Genomic DNA, 19,236 nt, shown 5'->3' with positions numbered 1-19,236 from the left:
CATGCTGCTTGCCAGTGTTCATAGGTCGACATAGGGCTTCATCAAACATTCCTCTAACACAAGGATTGTGGGACAAGCAAAAGGAATATCTATGATGGAGTGTGTCTATTCTAACATTTACTTTGGTGGGTTGACAGGCCAGGGGGACAATGGTTAAAACTATCAAGTTGAAATGAAATTCACAGAGTTTTCTGAGCCCCTCAAAAAGGAGGGCCATGAAAAAAATGGACAGCAAAAGAGGGAAGGTCACAAGAAATTAAGCCGTTGAGACCATAAAGGGTGCTTTAATATTATGTTGTAACACAATTACAAACCAGGTACAGTATGAAAATCATGCCATACAAAATATTTCCTGCCACATGAACAAGTCAAGCTATTGGTAGTTTTGAATGCAGTGCATGTGTGTTGGAGGGGGAAAGGGGAGGGAGGGGGCTGACAGAGAATTTTAGGGGAGTTTAGACATTTCAATCCCTTGCCTAGGGAGGGTCATTTTATTTTCGCCGCTTTACCCTTCTGCCCCCCTCCCCGCCAGGGGTCACTGTGCACATATATTTTAAATTGTGGAACAGGATTATCTTTTTTTGTGTCATGTGCCCAAAGATTACTCCTGCTGAAGGATTGAGAAGGTATTAAAGCTTAAATGCATAGGAAAATGCAATTTGACATTCGCAGATATCAGATGCATGGAATTAATGCCCATAATATTTAGGCAGAGTCAAACTTTATCAAGTAAAATGAGATTACATGAAGAACAACGTTTAGAGAAGGCATTTACCGGACCGATCCCTAACTTAAGAAACTTTTGCTAAAGTTTTTCAAGACCTACCTTTTTGGTCATTGAAGACTGTAAAGATTCTCGGAAAGAGCCGGAAGTCCCCGAAATTTTCGTCGGTATGGCGGAAGACATAAATTCCTTACCATCTTCAAAAGAAGCTTCAAAGCATGAAAGTTTACGATCATTTTGTTTGTTTGTTTGTTTTTTCGTGTCTCTCAACACGTTAAAAAGCCAAAAGGCAACGTTCTAGAGTTAGCGAATCGCTGTTTCAGGCAATTAACTCTTGTCAGGTCTAAAAGTTTTTTAAGATTTGAAGACAACGGGCGTTTTAGGACAGCGGAAACGAGAATCAACGTTGCAATGCATGGTGGGATTTCCCGCGCTCAGATGAAAAAAGCATTCATTTCGAAGCCCGGGAAAAGGCCAATACGAAACAGCTGAAATTTACAACAAACAGGGAGCACCCGTTTCCCCTGTTTTGCCCGATTTTCTTCGACGCCAGACGTTTCCCTATTGAACGACCTTCCTATGGCTCGAATTTAACTGCGATCGTCCCTTTGGCAAACGAGAAATATGTCCTCCAACAGGCGAGCGTCGCTTGCTCTTAATTCTGTCCGGCGAAGTCCTCGTCGTCGTACAAAGACTCCTTCTGTGAATGATCTGTCGAAAAAATACAGTAAGTAATTAAGCTTATGTGAATGTCATTTTATGAACTTTAAGGCGTCTCGGTGGCATAAAGCTGTTTCCACAACAAACGACATGGTTTTGAAAACCAGTTTTTATTGTTACTCAAGCTTAAGACGCGTTCGTTATTGTCAATTGAATTTGCTATTGTTTATTATTTGAATGAAATACGTTTTACATAAGCATAAGCTTCGGGCCTTGTCGTGTTTGTTCATTGATAGATAGACGTTATAAAATCAGAAAGAAGTGTTATTGCATTGAGCTGTATTTATAAACAACGTCACTTAAAGCCCACAGTACCTCTAATAATAATAATAATAATAATAAAATTCTTCTAGAGCGCAGCTACATAATCTCAGGGCGCTTAACAAAATATAGGAAATAAAATATGGGAAATATACAAATAAACTTACAAATACAAGAAGTTAAAAAAATACATAATGAAAAAAAAAATGATGTAATAAAAGTACATATGAACTTAATTAAAAAGAAATGTTTTGAGGCTCTTTTTAAAAATAGACAAAGATTGTGCGTTTTTAATGTCCACTGGCAAGGAATTCCAAAGAATAGGTGCAGCTACCGAGAAAGAGCCAAATAGGTGGCTGTTGCAGAAGTCAATTTTACTAGTTACACTGAGCGTGGACAAGCTTCTCTGCAGTGGATTGATCCAAATAATTTCTAATCTTCCAAATATTATAAATTGCTTGAGATGCCGATTTACAGATATTATTGACTTGTCTTGACATGTCAAGATGGTTATCCAAAACGACACCAAGATCACATACAGCAGGTTCTAATTCGATGGTGTTAGCACCAATATTTACGGAAGGAATAGGGTGGCTCTTAATTAATAAACTTTGAAGAAAAGTAAATAACTTTAGTCTTGGCTGAGTTGCAGAGCAGGAAATTATTGGAGTACCAACCAATAATGTGGTTTATACAATCTTCGATTTTACCGATGGATATATTTCTATTTCCGAGCCCCATTGTGAGGTAAATCTGGCTATCATCAGCATAGAACATGGGACGGAGGCCATGAGATAGGACAATATCCTCAATTGGAGCAACACGGAAAAGATCCTTAGCCTAGTTAAAAGAAATTATCATCAATAGACTTGATTTTACATGTGAATTTTATTTTAAGCTCGCAACACACTTTTGTCTTTTAGGTTTAAAATCATATTATTTCGGGGTGCAAATCTTAAATAATACAAATACTAATGATAATTATTAGAAAAGTGAGGCTAACGAAACCAACACATGATTCACTGTTACTCAGAGTTTCGTGCTTACGCACTCATCAGACAGTATTTATTATAAATAGATAATTACAGATAATTATTATAAATATTTTAAAAATTATTATAAATTTTTTTTAATTATTTAATTATTATAAATATTTTTTAAAATGCTACTGTATGACTTTACACTGGATGGTAATCACAAGCTTAATTAACAGTATTATCCATCAAAGTGGAGGTGAATGATGGGGGATATTTACTTAGCCACAAAGCAACAAGGTAAGTATCCACCACTTTCACTGATACTGAAGTGAATAATAGCTGTTTTGGTACTGTACACCACACAGATTGAATAATCAGTCAAGTTTATCAATAAAAATAAATTGTTCCTTGGTAATCATTAAGCAAAACGGGAAGCCATTTTGTTTTTCTTTATTTGGTCAGATTAATAGTAATTGCTATTCACCTCCAAACTAGCCAATCAATGCCGCGTGGAAAGCACTACAGTTTGTTCACTTTAGTGCGGGATATACTTGTACTAACTGTCATAAATTATTATTTTACTAGCTTTTGTTTTTTGCACACTTATGCATTTTCGTTTGTTGTCAAATAATGGCAGATGACAGGCCAAGCTTAGTCAATACATTTTCAGTAAATCAGGCGAGAGGTTAAACTAATAGTACTTATTATTGACTTGTTTGCACACCTTCTGTCGTACTTATTTCTGATTGCATACACATGTACATGTGATTTGTGCTATGACTTGCTTATTTCAATTTGACTACCAGCGTATGTTGGGATTGGTTAAAGCAAATTGGATTTCCCTGGAGTTAAAACAGTTTGAGACCATTTTTGTTAGAAAATCGTAAATTAATATTCTAGCATTCTGTATTGGTATCGTGGAGGATTCACTGTTGTAGTTCATGTGCTTGTATCTTTTTTTTTTCTACTAGAGCTGAGTCCCAGGGGCAAGCGAAAACTAGAGTTCCAGTATGATAAACCACTGAAAGGCAAAACTTTCTACCTGGACCTTCAAGGATATAGGAAAATCAGCACCTTACAAGCACAGATTGTAGAATTGGGAGGGGTAAGATGACTTCCATCTTTTCCCAGAATCAACACATCTTCCTTAATTTTCAGCAATGACTGGGACAATTTTATAAAAAAGTGAAACTTGCATGGATCCAGGAAAAAAATTATTATTATTTTTAATTGCTCTCTGTTTTGTTTACAGTGGAAGCGCAGGGCACTCTTAGCTTTCACTTCAGTTCACAGACATCCCATTTTTAAAGAAACAATATTATTAACCCATTGACTCCTGGGAGTGATACTTAAAAGCATAGGCAGCCCAAGCTCGCGTCACTACAGACAGCCGTGGAGAATTTAAACGCTTTGTATGGGAAATAAAATACAGTCGATTGTGAAGCCTAAAAAATGCTCAATAATTCATTCAATAAAATGAATCAAAATAACTCACCTCTGGTGTATTCTGGTGCCTTTTGGAGTTTATTTTACAGTTTCGGGAAGTCCGTGTTTTCAATGTTCTAAGACGAAGTCAAGGCTGCACACTACGATTCCGACCGTTGTCAGCTCAGAGGCGGTTTGCGACTCGAAAATCCATCCCAGCCAAGATTTTTTCATGCAAAGCTAATGCCACATCATTTGCGAACCTCTGTGAATCTTTCGTCGTCAAAAATCTCCACACACTTGGCTGGAAATGAGCATTTTCTGCTTCAGATTCCACAATAGCTGGTGAATTTAACAGCAACTGATCACCGACAAGGACACAGAGCTTGGGTCCGAGGTCAAATTAACTCCACCCGAGGGAGGTACAGTCATTTCATTTACAACACTTACCCCATCCCCACAGCATCACTCGTGACCATGGAGCTGTTTGAGAAGCCGTTGTGGGAATGGGGTAAGTGTTGTAAATGAAATGACTGTACCTCCCTCGGGTGGAGTTAATTTGACCTCGGACCCAAGCTCCATGTCCTCGTCAGTGATCAGTTGCTGTTACATTCATCAGCTATCATGGAATCTGAAGCAGAAAATGCTCATTTCGAGCCAAGTGTGTGGAGATTTTTGACGGCGAAACATTCACGGAGGTTCGCAAATGATGTGGCTTTAGCTTTGCGTGAAAAAATCTTGGCTGGGATGGATTTTCGAGTCGCAAACCGCCTCTGAGCTGACAACGGTCGGAATCGTAGTGTGCAGCCTTGACTTCGTCTTAGAACAATGAAAACACGGACTTCCTGAAACTGTAAAATAAACTCCAAAAGGCACAAGAATACACCAGAGGTGAGTCATTTTGATTCATTTTATTGAATGAAAGTTAAATTGAGCATTTTTTAGGCTTTATAATCGACAATATTTGATTTCCCATACAAAGTCTTATAACGCGTTTAAATTCTCAACGGCTGTCTGTAGTGACACGAACTTGGGCTGTCTATGCTTAAAAGATGTTTTTCTGTCTAACACCAGATGAATTTACTCATCAACTGGGGATGTCCCAGGGCCCCTGAGGAGTCATTGGGTTTAGCAAATCCTAAGATAGTAAAGAATCCAGTGTGACTAGAGTCAACTGGTTGGCTATTTTGCAAGGTGTGTCAGAGTTGGATTCAGGTCCTCTGAATGCAAATCCAGCTGGCTGTGTGAGTGTGATTTGAACCCAGTCCAACCATGTACAAATTAATCTAAAGCTCTAACCACTTATAGTATGTGTACCTGCACTGCCTCCTTCACCCATTATTGATGCTAAAATTATGTGGTCTATCTGATTCTTGGAGGCTGCTTTCCCACCTGACTAAACCCAATCAGATTTTAACAGTTTTACTCATGGTCTATATTCATTTTTCTTTGACAGAAAGTCGAGGAGTTTCTCAGTAAGGACATTGGTTGTGTTGTCACAAACAAAAAATATGTAGATGCCCGTTGCTCTCCAAGAAGCAATTCCACACCCAGTCCAATCCTCTCAGTACCAAGTCCGATTCCTGGACACACAAAAAGGTGAAAATATTATGTCAGAAAACTTCTAATTGGTGAGCAGCACATCTGCGCACTCTAAAAGTTGTAAAACAATTTATTTTATCCTACCCATTTTGTGTGACTAACGCACACTTCGTCAGGGATGTTTACAATACAACACAAGGGACCTGTATAATTATATACCTACATAAGAGACTAAAAAACTTTTTTTTACATTACATAAAACCGCACCTGTGAGAGCGGATTTGCATGAAGGAAACAGGTGGAAAGGTGTGCAAGGAGTGACATATTTTGTGCCTAACATAATTTTGGGGCCTGCAGTTTTAGCTTAAATTTTTTTTTTTAAGTCTTGAAAATTACTTAAATTTTAGGTGTCCTAGAACCCTATTCTTTTTCATTATGAATCCTTTTTTCTGCCACTTTGAATATGGGGGATATTCTTGTATGGGATTGGTGCAAAGATCAAAGGTTTAGGTTTGTTTCCGGGGAGTAGGGAAGGTGCTGTGCCGAAAGCATCTTCGGCCAATGTTGCCAGACTGGGATCCATAGACCTCTTTCATAATGGCGGTCAAATAAATTATTCTTTTGTTTTAATGCTAATAAGCCCTACTAACCTCGCTACGACAAGCAAATTTCAAAAGAATATTTGTTTTGAAACGAGGGCAGTAGGTCTAATTAACATAAATACAAAAGAATGTAAAGTTGGTCGCCATTTATGAAAGTGGTCTATTCCCTGACTTGACACCACAAAAAATAGGTGGGTTGGGATTGTTGGGTCACAATATGCTGTTGCAAGTGGTTTTTCGCTGGGTACACCAGTTTTTCCTTCCTACTAAAAGCAACACTCATCAAAATAATGCACTTGTGAATGTCGATTACATGACTGTATATTACTGTACCTTGAGATTTTAATGAAGTGGTTGCATGTGCATTTTTGTTCGTTAGTAGTGGTACATGTGGTAAAAAATTATAAGTGCAATCTAAATAGTATTGGTAACTACAGTAAGTAGTATTTGTAATTTGGTAGCAGCACTTGTAGTAAGAGTAAAACATGACCTCAGTGAACTTCCTAGGAAAGCATTAAGTAGTTCATATACATGTAGTTCTCAAGAAATGTTAGTTTTTGTTTGCTTTGCTTTGATTACTGTACCGCGAGATTTTAGTGAAGTGATTATATAATATTTGTTTATCATCATTAGTACATGTAAGTAGTATTGATAATTACAGCACGTAGTAATGGTACATGAAGCAGCACTTGTAGTTAAAGTAAAGCAATGACCTGAACCTCCTTGCATAGCATTCTGAATCAGTAGTTCATAGTTCCCAAGAGGTGATAGTTTGTTTGCTTTTACTGTTTGTTTTCAGTTCTTCAGCAAAAGGCTCAGCTGTGCCCTCTCCTTTAAGCGCAGACTCTGGTGGTGCCGAACTAACTGGATTAACCGCTCCTAAACACAAGGAACGTGGCAAAGCCCTTGCTGCCCAAGCAGCTGTCACCTGCAAGTATGGCTCAAGCAATGTCATTGCAAATGCAAGCAACTGGGGTGTTAAAATTGAGTTGCTGGAAGACTTTCTTAAAAAGTTGGAAAAGTATGGTAGCATTGAAAAAAAGCAAGCATCAAAGCCTTTACTCTCTGGGCGAGCAACAAAACATGACGTCAAGCCCAAAGTTCGAAAGCTTTATGCTCCATTTATCAAGGTGGAAGATCACAGTCGCGGTTACAGGCCACTGGTTCACGAGCTTAAGGAGTGGCCGAGGATATACTTTGATGGTCCAGTGGGGGGCTGTCCATTTGACCCACCAAGAAATGACACTCATAATGATCGAGAAGAGCATGGAAGGCACAAAAGGTAAATGTCATCTTGACCCATTCATCCTCTGACATTGAGGAGTCTAGTGTTAGAGTAAAATCTCGAAGTCTTATTCTCTGGATTGAAAGAGTCAAAGGGAACGTAGCTTTTATTGACCCACAGAGTGCTCAAAATTAGTGGTCGCCCAGCCATGCCAGGTGATTAGTTTTTGGTAAAATAAAAAGGATGGTTGGCCATAGAAAAAACAACGGACAACCAACCAAAAGTAAAAAAATTAATGTTTTACATACTGTAAGCAGCACCTGACTCTGGCATTCGACAGTTTTCTGATGTCGATGTCTGAGTAGTGTGAAGTCAACGATGATTAATTTGCCACAGTTGAGCATTTTCCCATGTTTCGAATGTCTGTGGCTTTTACTAAAAACTGTCATGTTATTGGAAAATTCACATGTACATGTAGCTGGCAATGGAGATCGAAGACTCAATTTAAAAAATGCTAAAACTTAAACCCAGACACACACTTACATGTACATGTAGAACTACATGTACACATGTATGGCATATTCAAGCTCCAATGCTATGCACTTCATCTCAACACAGCATGCATTTAATCATAGGGGTTTTCCCATTTGGGCAACCAAGCATTTATCAGGGCAACCATATTTACAGGTTTAGTTGCCTGGCTTTTGAAACAGGGACAACCTGGATTTTTTTATTTTAATTCAAGCACTGCCTAGATGTTGTTAACGGCGGTATTTTTTGTGGGTTGCAGGTTGAAATTTAAATATAACTGGATACACTATACCGTGACTGTTACATGAATAGCTAACCTGAGGCCTAACTAGGCCTAAAAAAAAGTTTTTAGGCCTAAGGTTAGCTATTCATGTAACAGTCACGGTAAGTATATCCAGTTATAATTAAATTTCAACCTGCAGCCTGCAAAAAATACCTGCCGTGTTGTTAACCCATTCATCCCTGAAGAAGCTCCCCATTGACAAGAAAAAAATAATCATCTGGTGTAAAACAGAGAAAAATCTTCAAGTCTGACACTCTCATGATTAAAAGGTTTATTTGTTCATCATTCTGCAATGGTCGGTGAGGATATCACTTCCATGAATTCTGTGCCCCTAACCCCCTTTTTTTTTTTTTTAATTCTGCAAATTATATGAAAATTTCAGCACCATAAAACTTGTACATGTACATTAGCTGAGCTGGTTGCGATCTTGTTTCCAAAGGGGCCACGTGAGTTGCAATAAAGTTGACAAGATTGGCAATACTTTTTCCCACAGCCAAGCTGGTGAGATGCATTGAGTCTTTCTCTGAGCTGACATCACAAGCTGTTTTGCATTCCACTTTTGAACAAATTTTTGCCAATCAGAGGAGCATTTTTGCAACGTCATCTTAGAAATAGGCCCATGACTTATACCAGCTCGGCCACAGGACAAACGAATTACCGGTATTGTTAAATTTTATAATGGTTCGCTACATGTAAAAGTGGAATTTGGAAGTGAAAATGGTAGAAACTATTTGCAATGGGTGAACTAGAGATTTGTTTCAGCAAAGAAAAGTATTTGAGGCCAGGGGCAATTTCAATTCTTTACATGTAACTATACCTTTGTGGGAATACCGGTATTGTGGTGCTCTTGTCCAGGCTTCATTGGCTCAGGATGCTTACTGTAAGTGCTTAATCCATTGACCCTGAGAGTGAAACTTAATTGATTTTACTCTATCTATCGCCAGATGATTTTACTTGTCAGTGGGGGGGAAGGGGGGGCATCCTAGGGCGTTTGAGCTGTGAATGAGTTAATACTGGTAATGCTTTCGATGCGCTGGCCCAGGCAAGGCAAGGCTCTTTACATGTAGGTGATTCTTATGGAAGAGCATCATTGTGAGGATGCTGATGACAATGACAATAAAGGCAACAAATCAACAACAAAATAATGTAATAATATTAATGATAAATCTCCCAGGGTGAACTTTGTATAAAGTCATGAGAAAAGTTCATTCATTCTGGTCTGGTCCATGTGAGCATAGCTAAACATCATTGTCGGTTTCTGAATCCCTTCCACTGCATCAATGACTTGCTTTATCTCCTTAGCGTGGAAATCGAATGAAGATAATGATAATAAAGTTTTCTTACATGTATGTACATGTAGCTCCGTAATCCATCTCTGATGTACATTTTGTACAGTAGTGCTGATCCCAGACTGCGCTAACCCTAACCCTAACCCAAAACCTAGACCATCTTCTTGCTTTATACCATTCTGAAGCCAATTCTTGTAAATACCGGTAACAATTTTGTGGCCTTATTAGTTCCTTACTTTTTTTACCTGAAAGGAAACAAGTCCAAAGAGACAAAACTAAGAAGAGAGGATTTTGTGAGTGCTGTTGCATTCACTATGAGGACTTGGATGCGGTAAGTTATCTTTGAATTGTAACAGTGAATGCTGGAAAAATGAATTTAATAGACTGTATTCCTAAGATATAATCAATGGTAGCCAAGAAATTATTCTTTTGAATTTTGTTCGTGCTAACGAGGCTGGTAAGGATGATTAGCATAAAGACAAAACTGAGAATAATTTCGTAGCTGCTATTTATGAATACGGCCTATAGTAAGGGGACTTTTTTCACATTTTTTGGCCTCATTAACACAGGGGTATCCTTTTCTAATCAATCAAGCAAGAATAAAGACTGATTATTGAAAATGCATTGCATATTGAGCTGTCTCTGAAAATTTGAACGCAACATGCAGGATAATCTCTGAGCATTGATGCTTTGAAAATTCGAAATTTTACAAAGAATATAATTATGGGATCATTACTGTCTTTCCCAGCCTAGAATTCATCAGTTTTTGAAGACTAATAAGTGGCTTGTTATCAAAGATTTAGCTAAATCTAAATTTCTTTTACTTTTTGAATTGAGTTGTACATGTACATAGCATGATGATGCCTTCTCACAGTGAGCAAACAATGATCTCAGCAAACATTCCCTTGTGATATATTTTAAAGTTAACATTGACGAGCAGTTGCAGTTTTTAGTTTGCTCGAGGGCAAATCCGTGTTTCTATCTTCACTTAGTGCCTCATTAGTGCCTCATTTTTCCTTTAATAGCATCTTCTCAGCGAACGCCATCAGTCATTTGCAAGGGATCCCTTCAACTATCACAGTTTAGATGAACTGATCAAAAAAGGACCAAGCCTACAGGACTTCCTGGCAAAAATGCTTAAGAAACATGAGGAAAAAGAAAGGGAAAAACAAGAGAAAAACTCCAGGTATGTAAGTTTTTAGGATATTCAGTGGTTAAACCTGCATTAGCTAGCGTTGTGTCCATAGGGAACGATACTGAGCAGCTACAAATTATACAGGTGCGTTGCTTTCACGTGTCAGAAACACAGGTGTATTTTCACCAGCGGTGTGTTACTAAAAGTAGCTATGCAGTATTACATGTATGTCCAAGACCTACTCACACCATGGATCCCATGGGGTGCGTTGCTAAGGATGTAATGGTAAAGTAATTTGAGAGAATTTGGCGTTATGTTGGTCAGTTTCCAACTTTTGTAAACCAATGACCCTAAATATGACGTCATCATGCCATGCCCATGGTCACAGACCAATAAAAGAAAACTTGAAATTTGTCTTCATGCTACACAATCAATTTGGGTATTTAATCAGTGGTTTGATAATTTGTATTCGTTTTTACATCCAGCCAAGCATGGTTTTCTTTTTATTTTGAAAAATGTTCTTTTTAAAGAGTTAAACAATACTGCAATACCCACAACATTTTAAAAAAGATGATTTGAAAAAATCATGCTTAGCTATATTCTGTATTTGGAGGTGTAACGTGCCATATAAAAAAATTAATTCAATTTAAAGACCGCCGGAAATTTAGCTTTTTCTCAAACCGGAAGTCAGTTAGTTTACGCATGCGCAGTTGATCTGAGAACGAGCGCGAGGAAGGGCGAGGAAAAACCTTCGCTGCAAACAACAGTCTCGTGCGTTGATTGGGTTTGCTGGTCAGCTCACGATATGATGACGTCAGTCACCGGAAGTAACATTACACTTCCTTAGCAACGCGCGAAAAATCCGCCATACACCTGTATATTGGTAAATTTTCTCGTTAAACTCAAATACGATTACGTTTGGCAGAGATTCAATCTTGCTGCCGTCTCAAATGAAAGTTTTAGGGATTAGTTTAGCATGTAAACCCTTTGACTCCGAGAATTGATCAGAATGTAAATTCACTTCTCATTGTCAAGACACTGTCAGGTAGACAAGTATAGAGAATGAAGATTCTTATCATCTTAAGGATATGATATCGCTATAGCACCAAATTCTCATGCCCAAATAAGGAAGAACTCTGTGGAAGTAGTTAGGAGAATTAACTTTTAGATCATGAGAGTCGAAGGGTTAAAGAGCAAAAAGAAGGTTTTAGTCACCGAAGGAGGATGGTTCAAATGGAAGAGGACGACGTTCGTGGACAGTAAATGCATCGCAGCCCAGTTTTGCACCGTACTCTGGTTCTAGAAGCACATCTAAAGAAGACCAACCAGTTCACATTGCCCAAATATAAATATGGCTTCGAACCTTGTAGATGTGAATTTCTTACTTAAAAATGAAAGAAAGAACCTTAAATTACTATGCGTAACCATTGCGAATACCTTAAAGTTTTTTTGTTTTTTTTTTTACTTCAGTGTAATTTCTTTTCTTTTCTTTTTTCCTTCTTTTTGTAGCTGTACTCATGTTTTCGATCTTCCCCGCCCAGATTAGCTCGGAAGCTGTGTACTGGATATGCTAAAACGTGTTAACGCTGTTGTTTGTAAATAAAAGTTGTTGACAAACTGGTCAAGCTAGTAATCACCCTATCTGGGAGTAACTTGCGAAGGGGGCATCCCAGTAAACAAGATCGGGTTGAAATCGCTTCTTGCTACCGCTATAGTGTCCTTTTTGATCCCTGAGCATAGCACGTCGGCCAGAGGCAATAAGCTGAGCGTAGAATTTGGCGAGGGAGGATAACCGGAGAACCCAGGGAAAAACCCTTGCGACAGGTTAAGATCTAAAACTCAGGCCACATAAGATCGCAGAGGTGGGACCTCTACGCGAACCTGACGTCGACTTTAGTGTTGTACTCATTAAGAATAACCTCGGACGCGAAAAAACATCGTTTTCTCTTAATAGCATGAGCAAACTTGTTAAACTACCAGTGGTTCAGTGCTCGAATGCTATTGCAAAGCGCTAGGGCACTGAAGCACTAAATTTTCTTGGAAAAATGAAAAAAGTTCGGACCATTTCTGTGTTCTCGTTTCGCCAAAATGACTGGAATATCTTTCTTTCACTTGATACCATAATTGAACTCATGTGTATTAATTACACTGCCCTTCCAGAAAGAAATATTTCAGCGGTTTTCTGTCAAATGGTGCAAACTCGTTCCGTGCATGTCTTTTAAGGAAAAATGTTCGCCGTTATTTTTTCGGACAAATCCCACCGTTTTTTCCTTCCCTTTCATTTGGAAAGCGCTCTACTTGGTAATCGAAACAAGCAGTTTATTAGGGAGTTAAAGCACCGACAACATCAAAACAAACCTTTACTTATTTTGCGCTGCTTAACGCGTCTTTCGCGATTATTCTGTTTTGCTCACGGTGCACAATATGGTCAAATAATCCTCAAATCACAGAAGTAGGAACTGTTTCAAAGAAAAGCTAGAAAATGAACGATTCTATGTTGTATGCTGACGTTGTCGATACAACCTTAAATTTGGTTATAACGCGTTGTTTGACGGAGTGTGGCACAGAAATCTACTTAAAGAAAAGGTGCCGCACGTAATGTACAGCACGCTTTTCACGATTAATATAAGAGAGATGTAGCGTCGCGTTTACGTGAAACCCGAACGACAAAAGTGACCACGTGACCATGATTTTCCCGCCATTTTCTAAGTTTGCCGGCTGCCTCTTGTCGTTTCTACATGTACGTGAAAGTAGGCATTTTCCCGTTCGCTGTATACGTGAAATTTTCTTCTCGTTTACTTCTACATAAGAAGCTGTTTGCGGAAACAAAGTACCCCAAAACCATTTTCCGGTCTGCCAAAGGAGGAAAAAATAGGTTTCATGGTTATAGATAGTTCATATCTGACTCCTTGTCGCAATTTTTTTCATCAAACTCACGTTGACTCTCTGTTCACCGGCAAAACAGCTTGATTAACTCTCAAAATTGGACGGGTAAGGATTTTATTTTATATAATGTCTTTTTCTACAAACAATGTTTAAAAAGACTCCGAGTTTTTGTTTTTTGTTTTTAGTAACTAAATGCTCGAGTTCCCGCAGGCTCTCGCGTGAAAAAGTTACAACCTCGCCAGTTTACGTGAAACGTGAAACGGCAAGCCGACGCTTCCCGTTCACGTAAACGTGATGGTAAATCTCTCTATTTTTTTGGTGGCGTTGGCGTTGCCGTGGCCGCGCTCATAGAACATACCGTAGAATACGGCTCACCAAATTGGCCAATCAAATTGCAGAGTACTATGTAGAGATAATTAACACACATTCTATTCCTCTCTTTTTGGCACAGGGATGAATTGCCAGATCCGAAAGAGAGCTGTTTGGAACACACAGAGCCAAAGACGCCGTGTGGGGAAGTATCTTCAAAGTGTCAAAGAGCGGACGAAGGAGATGACTGTTACACGCCCCCTAACCCCTCCCCTGCAAAAACAGATGATTTTTGTACGCCCACCATGCAGCCCACCCCTGATAAAACTGAAGATAAGAACACATCACTAAGAGTGTCAAGATCAAGTAAGAAAGCAGTCCAAGGACGAGGGTCGCGAAGGTCACTCAGCAGTCCTAGAACTCCACAAGCTCTGCAAGTAAAGTCTGGCGTGGGAAAAGAATGCACCACGCCGATACGTCACGAAGCTAAGAAGATGTCAAGTCCATTGAAAATAGAAGATGGAGTTTCTAAGAAACAAATTTCACGTGTGAAAACACGGTCCATTTCGTTAAGTCCTGCTGCTGGGGATTCTGCCGGCGCTAAACGCGCGTCTGTGATTTCCCCCCGCGCAAAGGGCGCGTCCGCTGTTCAGGGAAGTAATATTGACCAGTCTTCCAGTGGTGGTGCAATTAGGAGTAGAGTGTCGCCCGACCTTGTGAACAAACGAGATGCCGTAGACCTACCCGGAGGTGTACGGACACGAAGAAGTCAGCAAGATTCTGAGGAAAGCAGTGGAAAAGATGATCATTGTTTTGAGACTGCAGTGAATGCTGAGAGAAAAGTGAAATGTGATTCAGAGTCCCAGACAAGATTATCAGAGTTTCCACCCGAGACAACGCAACGGGAGCAACAACCACATGAAAAAGGGTGTGCGGAGGAAGAGAAGCAGATCGAAACTCAAAGTGTTATTGGTGAACATCATGAACATGACAAGGACCAAAGCAGCCCTAGGAGGGCCAGTCTTAGGTCGGCTACAAAGACCGGTCCAGCTGTAGAGGCAAGGACCCCTAAATCATCAGTGGTGGAAATAGAAACTTGTGCAATAAGAGAAGGACCAGCGAGAGGAATGCGTTCACCTAAAACTCTAATGCCGGCCGCGGGTGAGACCAAGTCGGACGTAAAGAAAGACAGTGAAGTGTCTTTGAATAATCAGATGGTCGCTTTGGAGACCAATAAAGTGGAACAGCCGATACGCGCCACGCGTTCGTGTTTTCAGTCCGGTCCAATATTGACACCTCGGGTATGCGATAGTATAGAAACTAAAGACCCTGCACCGGTGACAACAGAATCCACAGCAGAGGAAACGGAACCTTGTCAAGATAAAAGACGCACTAGTCCTCGCTTTAGCGCTGCATCGTGTAAAGAAGACACACCCTCCTCGCCAGAACCTACGGAAAAAGCCGCTAAAAATCAAAACAAACAACCAAGTCCCAATAGGTTCCCGCACAACGTGCAAGTTAAGTTGTCCGATTTTTGTGCAATGAGCGCGTTGCGCAACAGGCCGGTACTTGGAAAGTCCTCGGACGATTCCGAAACTGAGAGTATTCAGTTATCTACTGGTGAGAATTTGTCCCCATCAAAAGAAGAAGCTTCCAAGAAGACAACTTCGGAACCCGAAGATGAAGAGATTTCCAGCACGCCAACGATAACTTGTTGTCCTTCGTCCCCTGGTTCAGTGAAATCCGGATTCTCCAATGAAACAGGGGGCAGATACTGTCTTAGAAAACGTGCCGAAGAACAAGAGGAAAAAGAAAAGAAAGACGATCAGATGGTCAGCAAACCTACAAGGTCAAATTACAAAATCCTCGACGAGGAACCTAAGAGGGCCTCTCTGCCCACAACTGTTGCACCATCCTTCACAAGCGTCAAAGCCAAGATTTCAAAAGAAAAATCTGAGTTATTAAAAGGCCACGAAAATAAGACGCCAGAGAAGAAAACCCGCAAGAGCAACAGAAAGATGAGAAGCCAATTGCACACGACCCCTCGCAGAAAGGTTCCACGGTCGCAAGACCCTGAATCGGATTTAGAATCCAGCGTTTTCTCCGACAGTCCCAGAAGTGGACCTATTCGTGAGACAAGAAGTATGCGCGCGTCTGTTCGCAGCCATGAAGAGGCACAATTGAAAGGCATTTCAATGGCAGCTGAAGGCACACCTTTGTCAGAAACACCTGTCTCGATAGAGGATATCTCAACGACGGCAGTTTGCGGGTCTCCAAGCCAGAAACCACATCCCTCGCGTGACAGTGCCTCGGGCGATTTCCCGAAAAGGAGCGTATCACGAGGAAATCAAACTTCGCGTGGCGTCGCTTGCCTGTTTGATTCCGATGAGGACGACGATGAGGAATTCGAAGGCTTTCATGTCCCACACTTTGACAAGTCGTACTCTTCCGAGGGCGATCTTAGTTATCAAATAAACTCTATTGTAGAAAACATAAATTGTGAAGACGGAGACACTATTCACGGTGACGTTCAGAATACCACAACCAGAGAAATTTATGGAAATCATAATGAACTTGAAAACACGGAGCTTGTTAGTGGACAGATTAAAAGTTCTGAGGCAAACGAAATGACCAGAGGAGAACAAAGAAACGAAAAAATACTTGAGAAATACGAAGAATGTAAGCCACAGACGAGGAAGAGGAAATCAGCGAGTCAGTGTAAGAGTTCTAATGTTTCAGCTAAAAGAGCAAAATCAGAGTCCATGGATGAAGAGAGATGTTCCGTTGCATCTTACATAGTGATGTCACCTGTGATTGATAGCAGTGATGACGTTGACGATGACGTGTTTAACACTGTATCCGACAGCACTGACGGGGAGGAAGAGGGTACAGAATCGCCACTTAGCATAACTTCCTGGAGACAGAAACGAAAATCTGAAGACCTTCAACCGGACGTTGACAGGCCAACGAAGCGACGGAAGTCAAGTTTGCTGTGTAGTGATTCGCAAATAGTTACCGAACCTTTTTCTCTTAATTCCAAGACTGGTTTTTTTCCTAACTGTGAAATGGGGCGAGCAATCGAAGAAAAAGAGGACAACATGGGTGAACCGAAAAGTGAAAGCTCGAGACTCGATGAAATCCTGGAGGAAGAGGAGAGCTCACGAGAACAAACTTTTTCTTCCTCACAAGGTTCCAATATGGTTAATTCAGCGGCCACCGAGTCAGAAAATTTCAGCTCGAGATTTGATGAAATGCTGGAGAAGACAAATCGAGGTCAATGTTTTTCCTCCACACCAGCTTACAGTGAGTTTTATAACGTGGACGAACCTGTGGTTCAAACCATGGAAGAACGCGTTAAGCTTCGCCGGAAACGGAGCGTCTCTCTTAAAGCGCGTGAAAATTTATCTTCCGTTGAGAGCCAGGAAAATGACACAGAAAGCGTATCAAAACTCTCATCGTCGTCACAGCAATCAACTTCATCGTCGAAAAAAGCGCTACTGCCCTTAAAGCCACTGAAACGGCTAGCTCCTTTGTCTGTGGCGACAAAAAAGGACAATTTGCCATTAAAACCTCTTAGACGTGTTTCTGGAATTGGCGCACCTTCACAGACCTTTTTGCCCTTGAAACCTTTACAGCACATTTCACCAACCCAAGTCTCCTTGAGACCAAGCCGAGTGAACAGCTTACCAAGTTTTAACCAATCGCCGCTCGTTACACCTGGAAAGACTCGCAGGCCCACCTGGATTTTTGACCTAAGTAACTTTGGCTCGCCGCCTTCAGAAATGCCAGACTTTGACTATAAAGGAAGTAGATGTTCAACTTCTACGTCAGCGAAGCCCAAGTACACATTGAGATCGCAAAAGAGGGCATCGTGGAACTTAAAGCAAAAGGACATTTTCGCATTTGATGAATATTAGAACGGACCTTGTTTTTATCGGTCATTTTACTTCCGTTGTTATTGACAGAAAATTTTTATGGACTGATTTTAACTCTCATTAGAACGTCTTTGAAGAAAGATTTTAAGACCATTCGTCCTTTATACCAAGAGCGTTTTACGTACTGTCTTTGAGAATAACAGGATCAGTTGTAATATTGCTATTTATTTAACACAGATTTTTAAGGATATTGTAAAGTTTAGAGAGATCTTGAATTGGAAACGTTATTATCTAAACCATTAACATCAACCTTGGGAAGGAAATGAGCCAATCAGGACGTTAAGAGGACACGCGTGGTAAGTTGGCGAGAAAATACGTGGATACTGAAGCGCCGGAAAATGTGAGCGAGTAATTGGTGCTTTTCCCTAGAATTTTATCGTATTGTTTTTAAGCTTAAAAGTTATATCCTTTCAAGTAGATCCCGGTGGATTGAAGATGACAGATTTTAAGCGTTTGAAATTAGAGATAAGTAAAAAAGTCTTAGAACAGATGTGTCTGTTTTTAATGTAAATATTTTGTATCGAGCACTTATTAATAAAATTATCAGCAACGGTTCCACTGTCTTCTTATACCAGCCTCTTTTCTCTTGTACAAGGAAGGGTTACGTTTCTGCAAACGTTGGCCACGTAGCACTAATATTTCAACAAACGTAACTATTAGAGGTCTACCCATATGAACCACGTGAGCGTTAGCCCTACTAATGGAAATGGACCCACACAAGGACAGAAAAACTCTGACCAGGGTGGGAATTGAAGAAGCGTAACCCTTCCTTGTACTTGTACATATTCATTGCCGTGACATTGACATCTTAAATTCCTACGACCTACATTTCCAGCCTCGTTTCCAGGCCTTTCAGCGCTAAATTGCAAGAAGCGCGAGACCGGGAGCGTTAGCGCAAGGGCGTTCTAGGAACTCTTCCGCTCAATCGGTGACGTCACGTTTGATCACGTGAGAACGGCTGGGAACGAGGCTGATAAATTTCATGAAGAAGACTGTTTTCGTGTTTCGGAAAGACTATTTCTCCCGTAATCGGCTGAAGCAGCAGCAGAGGGAAAACTCGTAATCTCTTTGCCTTGTGCTAATGAGGGATAAAGTGTAAGCGAAGATTCTCCTAGCCGCGTCACGGTGAATTTCAGCACTCTCCTCTCCCTATATTGACTGTTTATCCAGCACCACCAAAATCCTCTTGACTTCAAATAGCAGGAGCCCCTGCAACCTCGTTCCCAAGGCTTTTCCTATATTTGGAAAGGGGCGGAAAAAGCCCTGGAAACTAGGTTGGGACCCACGACTTGGAGCCAACAACTCCCATACTAAGCATTTCTTTTTCAGACCAATCTATTTTTAGAAAACCTTTTACGCAAAAAAATAAAGGCACTTCCGGATCGGTGGCGC

General features: G+C 40.3%; 1 protein-coding gene across 1 annotated transcript; it reads left to right on the top strand.

The window, feature by feature from the left end:
- Window positions 1-290: 290 nt before the first annotated feature.
- Window positions 291-18,397, top strand: LOC138045472 (uro-adherence factor A-like). Its single transcript, XM_068891992.1, has 7 exons — window positions 291-1,451; window positions 3,654-3,787; window positions 5,564-5,706; window positions 7,051-7,533; window positions 9,832-9,910; window positions 10,605-10,765; window positions 14,052-18,397. Exons 1-7 carry the CDS (start codon window positions 1,349-1,351, stop codon window positions 17,824-17,826), a joined length of 4,878 nt encoding a protein of 1,625 aa, XP_068748093.1. The 5' UTR covers window positions 291-1,348; the 3' UTR covers window positions 17,827-18,397.
- The last annotated feature ends 839 nt before the right edge of the window (window positions 18,398-19,236 follow it).

This window comes from Montipora capricornis, chromosome 1, assembly GCF_036669925.1.
Source record: "Montipora capricornis isolate CH-2021 chromosome 1, ASM3666992v2, whole genome shotgun sequence".
Classification (NCBI taxonomy): domain Eukaryota; kingdom Metazoa; phylum Cnidaria; class Anthozoa; order Scleractinia; family Acroporidae; genus Montipora; species Montipora capricornis.
This window is presented reverse-complemented; position numbering and strand designations above follow the sequence as displayed.

Coding starts and splice junctions, on each gene's coding strand:
- LOC138045472 (XM_068891992.1), top strand. CDS start 1,349: ATGTCCTCCAACAGGCGAGCGTCGCTTGCTCTTAATTCTGTCCGGCGA. Junction 5,707..7,050: donor ATTCCTGGACACACAAAAAG/GTGAAAATATTA, acceptor GTTTGTTTTCAG/TTCTTCAGCAAAAGGCTCAG. Junction 7,534..9,831: donor GAGCATGGAAGGCACAAAAG/GTAAATGTCATC, acceptor TTTACCTGAAAG/GAAACAAGTCCAAAGAGACA.